The sequence below is a fragment of the Maylandia zebra genome, linkage group LG7 (assembly GCF_041146795.1).
Source record: "Maylandia zebra isolate NMK-2024a linkage group LG7, Mzebra_GT3a, whole genome shotgun sequence".
Lineage (NCBI taxonomy): Eukaryota > Metazoa > Chordata > Actinopteri > Cichliformes > Cichlidae > Maylandia > Maylandia zebra.
The window spans coordinates 20806545-20817065 of record NC_135173.1 but is presented as its reverse complement, the minus strand read 5'-3'; the positions used below and the strand labels follow the sequence as shown (position 1 = coordinate 20817065).

General features: G+C 39.5%; 2 protein-coding genes across 3 annotated transcripts; one reads left to right on the top strand and one right to left on the bottom strand.

The window, feature by feature from the left end:
* Positions 1 to 393: 393 nt before the first annotated feature.
* On the bottom strand, positions 394 to 2776 carry LOC101476359 (cyclin-dependent kinase inhibitor 1C). Its single transcript, XM_004563852.5, has 3 exons — positions 2075 to 2776; positions 1795 to 1912; positions 394 to 1249 (listed from the first exon to the last, which is right to left on the bottom strand). The coding sequence occupies exons 1-2, from the start codon at positions 2583 to 2585 to the stop codon at positions 1797 to 1799; spliced, it is 627 nt and encodes a 208-aa protein (XP_004563909.1). The 5' UTR covers positions 2586 to 2776; the 3' UTR covers positions 394 to 1249; positions 1795 to 1796.
* Positions 2777 to 4936: 2160 nt separating this feature from the next.
* Positions 4937 to 8684, top strand: LOC112429841 (uncharacterized). Of its 2 annotated transcripts, XM_024799254.2 has the most exons (5): positions 4938 to 5443; positions 6333 to 6583; positions 6751 to 6918; positions 7039 to 7134; positions 7585 to 8684. In XM_024799254.2, the coding sequence occupies exons 2-5, from the start codon at positions 6440 to 6442 to the stop codon at positions 7900 to 7902; spliced, it is 726 nt and encodes a 241-aa protein (XP_024655022.2). In that variant the 5' UTR covers positions 4938 to 5443; positions 6333 to 6439; the 3' UTR covers positions 7903 to 8684. The 2 variants fall into 2 exon arrangements, with proteins under 2 accessions (XP_076742161.1, XP_024655022.2); XM_076886046.1 differs by having other exon boundaries at positions 4937 to 6583.
* Positions 8685 to 10521: the final 1837 nt, after the last annotated feature.

Genomic DNA, 10521 nt, shown 5'->3' with positions numbered 1-10521 from the left:
GCTGCTTCTTTTAGGGAGCGAAAGGGCCTTTAAATCCTCGCCTTATATCCCGCAGCTGCCAAGCAGCATACGGCTGCGACTCAATGCGTTTTCCTCCCGCAAGAGTCTGCGTGAAGAGGACACACTTCCATCAGGGGGAAGGTGAAATCAGGTAGACGTGTCTGTCACCACAGCATGTGTGCTCTTGTGTTCTTCGCAGGGTTTCTTGTGTAACTTTGCAACTGAGTGACCCAATCTCAGAGTGATCGAGGAGCACGAAGCAGTTTCACAAGTAACCCGGCCGCTGATGATGGCAGCTTTGTGGCAACCACACAAAGACGTCATCTGCCTCCTATCTCTGTTTCAATTTCCCTTTTCTTGTTACTCTCGTAACAAAACACACAAACAAATGTGTTTAAAATTAAAGTGGAAGAAAGAAAATTTTATTCACGTCATTCGCAAGACATAATTAGGTCACTTGTATAGAAAAAATACACACAAAATGAAACCGGCTCAGAGATACAAAGAAAACTATTTTTTTCAAGTGTGGGACTAATATGAGGAAGCTACATGATTGCGAAAGTTAAGAACAACAAACCAAAAAACCCCACAAAATTTCAAAAGAAAAATGTAAATAATAAAATTAAAATTACAAAATATGCCCTTTGGCTAAATCAACAAGGCATTTATCAAATATGAACGAACATAAATAAATTATAAGTTAGAATAGACTTAAAAAAATATACATTTTACCGAACAAAGGGAAAACAAATAATAATAAACACGCACGCATACACAAACGAGAACAGAAATAAACATTTATAAGGTATTGTCTCTATAAAGCTGTACACTTTTGGCCAGTGTAGACGATTCTTTTAAAGAATTTTTTTATAATTGCACAGATGTTAAAACATTTAACACTGTCGAGTGGCTGTATGCAAAAGCAACAATGAAATGCTACATTTGTACTGGATAGAAGTCATTCGGAGAAATCTCCTCTCTCTTTCTTTTTCTCCTGCCCCCCCTCCCACCCCACCCCCAAACCGTTCAGAGTCCTGAGCCTGGTCAGGAGCTCGGATTGCGCTCCGCCGGGGCGCATCGAGCCACAGCCGACCGTTCGGACTTCTTTGTCCCCCCAACACCGTCCTCTTCTCTCTCTCCTGCGTTTCAGTTGCTTGAGTGGATGGGTCGGTTGACGGGGTGGTGGAGAAACAGTCTCCCGTGATCCTCAAAATGCGCAGGAAAATAGTGCAAAACGAACAAAAAACACCTGAGGAAGAAACAAAACGCAATAAGTTTTCTGAGAAAAGAAGAAGAGGAAAAAAACCCGGCCATTCCTAAGAAAGACGGCGAGTCAGCTTTCTGAGGAAACCTGAGACTCGCACTCAGCAGAAGGCGTCACCCTTTGCCAGAGCCCTTTTTCCCGCCACATCGTGACGCACGAACACCCCTCCCCTCCCCCAACCGCTGGTGTTACTACATCAACTACTATCACTACTACTGCGATTTCACCACCGCAGTCTCGCCCCATCACCCCCCCCCCCCCCCCCCCCCCGACACACACACACACACACACACAGAGAGAGAGAGATAAGGCTGCCTGTGCCTTTTGGCTCACGTAATCCGCTGCAATAATTCAATAATTAAAGCGTAAAAACCATAACACACACACAAAGACACCCCCCCCCCCCAAAAAAAAAAAATAAAAACCGAGGATGCTGAACATGAGAATCTGTTACTCTCTTTATAATAAAGCTTCACTGTCTCTTCTGAGTGTGTAAAAGAAAACAATTTTGATTTTGATTTAGAAAATACCTTCAACGGATCCTCTTCCGCGGAGTTTGTTCCACCTGGATTGGAGACTTGGAGAGGAGACAGGCGGTCATGTCACTCGGTTTTATATCAGTAGGCCTCTTTCGTTTCACGTAGAAGTCTGTGACAAAAGAAACAACAATAGTGAAAAATTAATTTGGATTTATGAGCCGTTATGAAATGATGCGCTGCGCACAGCGGGAGGAAAGGAGGATGGTGTGGATGCTGGTCTAGGAGCCAATAGCAGGCTCGATTTTCAAAATACGAAAGCCGCTGAATTTACCTGTGATGTGTGTGTTGCTGTCAGGAGCGGCCGTTCTCTTGCGCCTGACACACGGGAGCTGCCTGGTGGTCGCTTTCCCTGAGTTGATCTTGTCTATGCGGTTCTCCTGGTTGATCTCCCCCGCGCAAGGAGAGCTGCTGCTCTCTGGCACGGCCAGGCGATCCAGTGCGTCCGCACGAGGGCTCTCCGGGAGAGCAGAATCCGACGTGGGCACGGGCACTCGGATTTTGCCGTCCTGCACAGAGTCCTGGTAAAACACCGGGGTCTTATCCGCAGTCACCGCCTCCCACTCGTAATCCCCTTCCAACGGGGTGTTGGCCTCGAAATTAAAGTTCCATCTCTGCTGGTCCCGTTCGGAAATCTCTCGCAATTTTTCTTTCATCTCCCGGTTCAGCTCGTCGTGATCCACCGGTCCGAAGAGGTTTCGACAGACTCCGGTGCGCCTCTGGAGAGGGAAGGTCTTCCTGGCCACCATCCTCTCTAGCGTGGTTGATAACTGGACGTGGGACATCTCCAAAAACAAATTTCCCCTGGAAAAAAAAGAATCCAAAGTGATAGACTGATCCCTGCTGAGGTTGTATGTTGATAAATGTTGTTGACGTTCAGCCCGAAGTGCGTTTGTATGTGTATCCTAATTCTTACGCTCGTGCCTATGCACGCCGCACCGTTCCGTTTAAATGTACAGCTTTCATAGTAAGTCTTTGGAGTATATAACCTCCTAACGGGCACCTTGATCGCCCTTCTCATTGGTTGCCTTGAAGTCCAGCCCTCTCCAAAACCCCCACCCTGATTTCCCATTTCCCGTTGTACCTATTGGCTTCGTGCCGACCAGAGCGCAGCATTTTGATTTTTTCTCTCTCTGAGTGTCAACCCTCGGGAAAACGGAGCAGTTTTTTTCTTGTGTCAGCAGGAATGTGTTTTACTTCGCATTTGTGTATCTGATTCTACTTTCGGACACCTTGGTTTTTGGTTTTGTCTTCCGTGTTTAGTTGTAAATGCCTCCGACCAAGGGCGTAAAAACGCACCATCACATTATTTTCATACTTCATATTTAGTGTTCAGCAGTTGAACAGCTTCAGTGTGTTATTCTTTAATGTGTAAGGAAAGAAAAACAAATGCTGAAACCCGATCTAACCACTTAACTGATGTTTGACCCTGCCATCATCCGGCACATAAATCCACCCACTTTTCGATTTCTTCACGTTTTCGTTTATTTATTTATTTTTTGTCGCCGATCGCAATGACAGCGATTCCAGTCTGCGGGGATTTGCCCCACAGTGAGCAACTCTGTCTGCAGTACAGAAGCAACGTAAACATTAGTGAGACCTCAATAAACCACAATTTTAGCAGTTTCTTAAATGTGTTTTCTCATTTACTTAATAAAGCAAGGCAACTTTTCGAAATCATTTTTTCTTTTCTAAATGCGTTTTGTTGCATTTTTTTATTCATTTTTTTACCTTAATATATAATATAGCAAATCGAGAATTTAAGCACCACGCCGTGTTATTTTTGGCAATTAAACATGTACGTCTATCCACTCACAAATGCATAAATCACGCAGGTCACAATCCGCCTGTTATCACTAATGTGTGCGTGTGGCTCTGGGGATTGTTACTGGTAAATAGTCATTATTACTTATGAATAACTTCAAAATATGTACAGTAGCATTTACTACAATACATGATTTACGTTTTAAATATCATAGCAAGCTTTATTATAAGGGGAGACTCGGGGAGCTCATTCTCCGCCGAAGACAATGCGATATTTGGCAATTTTGAAGAAAATGATCCGGATCCACACCAAAATGTACTGAGTGCTTCAGCTGCCAGTGTTTCACCACACAAACGAGTTTCCAGAAATTCCGCTGTATTTATTTATTTATATTTTATTTTTCTCGTGTCGTGCTGACAGTCAGGCACTGGAAGCACAACTTCCAGAAGTTTGACTTCAGGGTACCGGCTGTCTTAACAAGCAGGGAAACAGTCACGAGAGACGGGCAACGCCTTTTTGCAAGCAATGATGGGTGCATGGCGTCCCGTAGAGGTTCCAGTCTGATACTGCAGCTCAAACCTCAAACTAAACGCAACCATCATCCCCAGAAGAAAATAAAGGAGCAAGACTTACAGTGTATCACCTCCTAGTTTACACATGTGCACATAGATATTTTTAAGTGACACTGGTAACATATTCAGGGGAAAATCTCTATAAATTTTTTTTATCCACATTCATCCTGAAAAGGAGGATGAATGCAAGCTCTGTGTAACAACGTGATGTCACATAAGGTCAAGAGGTTTACATGTGAGCGTCATCAAAGCAGCATGAAGAAGACCGAGGGACGCAGGGTCTGGCCATATGTGTGCAGGCTTCCTAAAACACTTCCAGTAAAGGTCAGGTGGTCTCATGTGACAGCGACAGTAATATGTGACACTTTTCCTGATTCGGGACTGTAAACTGAATCCATGAGGACTGAAACGATATTATAAGGGTGTAACGTTCATTAGAGGTTTTTTTTTTAATGATTTTGAAAATAATTAGCTTTCTTTTTACAAGAACAATTAATTGTCTATTAAGAAGAAGCATTTAAAGCACGCATGCTTGAACAATGCTCTTCAACAACAACAAAAAGATTTGTTTTTGAGTCTTTTAACCTTGAAGTGGCCATCCTGGCTTGAAATGTGCTTTAGTGATTTTGTTTAATAAACATGCTGCATAGCACAAATTTGTCAGTCTACTCCTGAAAATTTTACGGGTATTTGTTCAATGTTTAGTGGAATTTTCAGTTTCTTTTCACTACACTGTATTGTTTGCAGTCATAGTTCACAGAACTAAGATTGTTTGTGTGTGTGTGTAAACCACAAATCAGTCAACCCACACTGTAAGACCGAATAGTAATAGTTTGATAAATGAAATGAGTTCCAACTACTTAAAAACCTGTTATAAGTTCATACACCTTTATTTTTTTGAGTAGTTTGAACAATTTTGTTTTTTCAAGTTATCAGTACTTGAATATATTGATTAGTTTCTAGCATTGCGCTCAAATAATTTGAGTTTTAACACTGACGTCACTTACGTGCCTACGTACGTACCTACGTGCGCCACCTGTTTCTTTATGAAGTGCTGGCAACCATCTTGGATTCCTCGCTTCGAGTGCGAATGCCCGCTCATTACCCCGAAAGAAACTTGTGGAACGTTAATATCCGAACAGAAATAAAAACATTTGTCAACGGGTTTTTTGCGGCATTGCCTTTGACGCTGGATAAAGGAGGGCATGCTATGGTATGTTACGGACTTTTGAACTGGAACAGCTAACCCTCTGCACTTGGCTAGCTGCATTTACCGCCTTCGCGGCATCTTCAGGAGCGCTTTGTGGTAAGTTTTATTTTTTCTGAAACTATAGTTCTCCGTTGTAATATGGGTTTTTATCGTCATAAATGTACAACTCTAGCAGGCATTTAAGAATTACATGCATGCGTCGTTTTATCCATGTCGGCTTGGCCCCAAAGTGTTTGCATGAATTATGCTAATACGCTCATATTTAGTATAACACATTATTAGTCCCTGGGACTAATAATGTGTTAATAACTTTTCTAATCTCTTACTATTTTAAAAGAAGTCTTTAGAAGGCATTTCTGGATTTGCAGATTATAAACTGCCTTGTGGTTAAATTGTTGAATCAATATGCACTGCTGCGCTGCTTCACACTTAGCGCATACGTGGATATTGATATTGGCTAGCCCATTTGCTAACTAGTGGAACTTAAAACTTACGTTTAGTTCTCTGGAGTTGTACATATTAAAACTGGGGCAGCAAAATTGTAGGCACAGGACATACTTACAAAAGCAGTGAATAATCATTACATAATTACGCGGTAGAACTTGGTTTACATTGCAAATAGTTATGTATACCAAGTTGAAATGTAGAATCTTCTGAACTGTAAAATTGTTGTGCCTGGTCTATTTTAGGTTAGCTTAAGGGTGAATCCATCAATAATATATTTACCAAACAGTTATTTTTTCGTTTTATTTTATTCTGATGCCCAGTGTTCATTAGTGAAAGACTTAGTTTTTTATCTGTCAGGGGCTGGGTCTGTGAACCAGCATTTTGAGTTTATTTTGTAGTTTTGCTTTCTTATGTTATATTGAAATGAGGTGAAGTTCTTGTATTGTTGTTATTATTAGTTAAGGTTTAGTTGAGTTCTGGGCTGGTTATGTTTCATCTGTGTCTCCTTGGTTGTGTGTCTTTTCTGTTCTCTGTGTAGTCTGTCTTGTCTTCTGTGTTTTACTGTTATGTCCATGCCAGGGCAGAAGTAAATTTTCAGGGGTGAAGATGCTGTTTACCTTGACCAGCTAAGACTACAGATTGTAGATGAAGTCGAGAAAAGTGAAAAGAATCCTGATTACAAAGCTGATGCTCACAACTTTGGCCTTGCAATGCAAAGAGATCATCAATGATGACCTACCAGTAGGTCAGATCCTGGATTGCTGGCCTACTCTGAAATCCCAGTCCCAGGTAAGAATGTATATAGATGTATCTAACAAGATGTATTTTATATCAACCCCTGTTATCTGGCCTGTCTGAACAAATTATGCCTTTGGAGTGTAAGGATTTTGATGTATTTTGCAAAGATTTATAGACTAATTGAAACTTGTAAACACAAATGTATCCTGTGTGTTCAGATCTGTGCAGAATTCCACAGGATTACAAACCTCCACCTGAAGAACCGCTTTTATGCTGTGCTGGACCAACATGCTCCCCGGCTCCAGAGCTTATTCAGAAAGAAAGCTGTTTGCACAGGGAACGTGTCTGATGTCCTGTCTCAGCTCTTCAGAAGCTATAATCTCCAGGTTAGTGAGTTTTTGTCTTGTTTTTTGAGCTTCATTTGATTTGATCAATTTTTCAATTTTAATTACCATTCTTGACTAGGTTAGCCAATAATTTAAAATAAAAATTTTCTTGTGATGTAGGAACAAGCTGATATCCATGCCCAAAGTGCTGGTGTGCTTCATGCCCTCTCTGCCTATTTGTACGAAGACACCTCTACCTTCATCAAAACATGGGATGTAAGTTTTGGACAAAGTTGTGAACAATATCTTAGTAGCATCCTTGTTTAGATTTCTCAAAACATTATGACACTTTGAGAGTTTGAGAAGCATCTCCATGCTTGGATCTGTCTACAACAGTGTCCATGTCACATAATGGAAACACTACATGTTTTTAATGTGCGTAGACCTTCTATAATGTTCCTAGCCCAACCATACATCACTGTACAAATGAAAAAAATATATAACTCCTATTGACTTTCTGTTGTTATTGCTACGAAGAGGTATGACTTTGCTTTACTAAAAGTACTATTTTTGTCAGTTTGTTTTCTCAAATCTTGGTGTGTTGTGGCTTTTTTGTTGTTCAAACAATTGATTTCTGAGCTAGTAATAATCCAGAAATGTGACTTGTATAGATGAAACTAAGAGAAATAGGAATGCACTAACATGTAGTAATTTTGTTTTCTGTAGATGATGCATTCTGATAGACCAGATATTAGTGAAGTGCCACTTGGACTCCTCCTGATCAGAGCCAATTCCAGCGATGCAACATTCTTCTGCCCTGAGAAGACTGCAGTTTTGGTCGAGGGTAACATGATCATTGTTTTCACCACCCTGGCTGATGCATTTCTAGTAATATTTGGACTGACTGACGTCCTGCACCTAAGCTACCCAAAATGTTTGGCCAACATTTTTGACTTCATTCAGAACGTTTTGATGGGTCTGGAGGGTGGGAAGTTGAAGCCCAAAGTGCTGAGTCTTAAAAATGATCTTTTGGCAGCAGAATAATGTCCAGGGTTCCTACACAGCCCTCAAGTGCCTGTTAAAGCAAGTAATTCAGTTTATCATGTTTCCAAGTCTGGATAAGTTTTTTATAAAAAGAGAGAATAGAATAAAGAAATCTTTGCAGACTCTGTTTCATACTTCATTATCTAAAAGCCACATCCAAAGTAAAAGGGGTGATTTTATTATTTTTATTTATTTTTTTCCCCCCATCATCACTTGTGTTTTAGTTGATTTTGATTGTGTTTTTAGTCAGATAACTGTAAATCTATAGAGAAAATGAAGGACAATCTCACTACATTTCTGGCTTCTAGGTGGGATCTTGAATGTCACTTAAGGAACGTTCCTCCTGAACTACTCATAACTGACATAAGGCGCTAAGGAGGTTTATAACACTTTGTTTATGTCTCTAAAGAAGTATTTTTCTGTTTAAAATTTTATTGCTTTGTTGTTGAGACTGTGATTGCACTCTACAAATGTGCATTTTGCATAACCACAGTACTGGCATATTAAAAAGGTTACCAATTATATTTCAGTGTATTAGCTGCACTATACTATTACTTTCATTCGGTTTTCCCACCTAATAATGCAGGATTTTCTTTTCCTTTTGTTTGTTTTTTTAATAAAAAGGCCATACTCATGTGTTAATCAAATTTGAATACTCTTAAAACATGTTGTGAAATTCTTTATTTCTAATATTGTAACCTTGTGCCAAAATTTCTGACATTATTCCCTATAAAATGTGGTGGATTTATGTCTTTGGGCTTTTTGTGTCAAAGTAACTCAATAAATCTGTAACTTGAATTTATATTTTCTGTCTTATGTTTTTACAAGTGTAATTATTTTGGGCACTTTTTTTTTTTTTTAAATCAAATTCAAAACACAGTAGATTTGGATATTACAAGCATTTGTATTTAAAATTTTTGAGTTGTATTAGCTTAAAATGGTTAACATTTTGAAACTAAAAATTAATTCCTTAAAGTTACTTGAGCTAGATTTGTACTTGAAACTCAAAATATCAAGTAGAGAGTACTAAACCAAAAATGTGGATATAACATAAAAACATTTATCAATGGTACTTAAAAATATTTATCTAAAGCTAATAAATAAAGTGTGTTTATTTAACTTTTATTTTTAAGTTTTAGTTACTTAAAATATTTTATGTAATCAGTTTCACCAAAAGTTTTGAGTAAAATTAACTTATTGGGTTTTACAGTGCACAAAAACAGCATGGTCACTTGAGGATTAAAGTGAAAATGAACGTAAGCGGGCAGAAATCTGACTGTTGTCTTTTGGCGCCCCCTGCTGGTAATACAAGTTTACTAAAATTTGACCCAGCTGGTGAACCTAATTTGAAGCCATGTAAAGTCAATGTAAATGAATAAACACATAAATCGGTTTTATTTTGCTTATACTGATGGTAACCAATTAACTGCACACACAACATCCTCCTAAGCAGATCACAGATAAGGTTGATCAGTGCCTCTGCTGCTGGTTATTTACATATAACTCAGTGCAAACCAAAACTTATCTCATCACTTCGCTCAGTCCCAAGCTGGTTACAGATTTGCTTCACAATTCTTTGATTGTGGGAATAACTCTTCTGCTCCTCGGGTGTACTCTACCAGCTGATACTATCACCTGATGGTTTCAAGTCAATTAAAGTGCAAAGAGAAAGTCTGGATTCATTCGTCCTTCAAAGGGGAAAATAATCTCTTTCATCAGGAGTGGTCAGTCAGCTATGTAGCCTGACTCATTTAGCTGACACATGCAGGAGTATGATTCTTTCATCTTCTCACACACACACACACACACACACACACGGTACAGATGACTTAACTTGCTCTTTGACTTGAATGGAAATATCCAGAGGGCCCAATCGAAGTAAAAAAAATAAAAAATAAAAAAACCCCGGAGGCTCACTAGACTGTGGGCAACATGTTGATTGATGGAACAGACAAAGACGGTTGAGCTCTAACTGTGTTTAAGCTATTGTCAAATACTTGATTAATCAAAAGAAGGCCTTGAACCAAATAGAACAGAATGTGAAATTAAACTGAGCTCAAATAAAACATTTAATTAAAAAGTGCATATGAGCAGTAGGTTTTTGGATTGGATTTTATTTGTTTTAACATGTTTCCTTTCCACTGGTCACGTTAAAGCAGTGAAACAAATGTGCATATATGTAGTATATGAAAAAAAAGAGGCCAACAGCTATGGTCTTTTTTTTAAAGTTAACTGAAGAGGAAAAAATGTAAACACAATAGGAAGAAAACAGCTGTCTACTGATTTATAATGAGTGCATTAATCCCAATTGATGTATTTAACTAGGGACTTGTGTGTTTTTCAGGTTGACCGTGCAAACACATTGTTTGTGTTCTGTTTTTATTGTCGCGGCTCTTGAGTAACTAAAAAGCACACACAGGCAGACCCCTCACCTGAACAAACTGATCCTTTTGATCCTGCAGAGTGTCTGCAGGCATCACTGCTGGGACTTTTAGCAGATGAATATACGGTCATCGAGGCCCGCTGTTCCACATGACAGCTATAAAACTGTTTTGTCTGCATGCTTTCTCTGAAGACTGAAGCTGGCAAACATGTGACACACCCATGACGACCCACTCC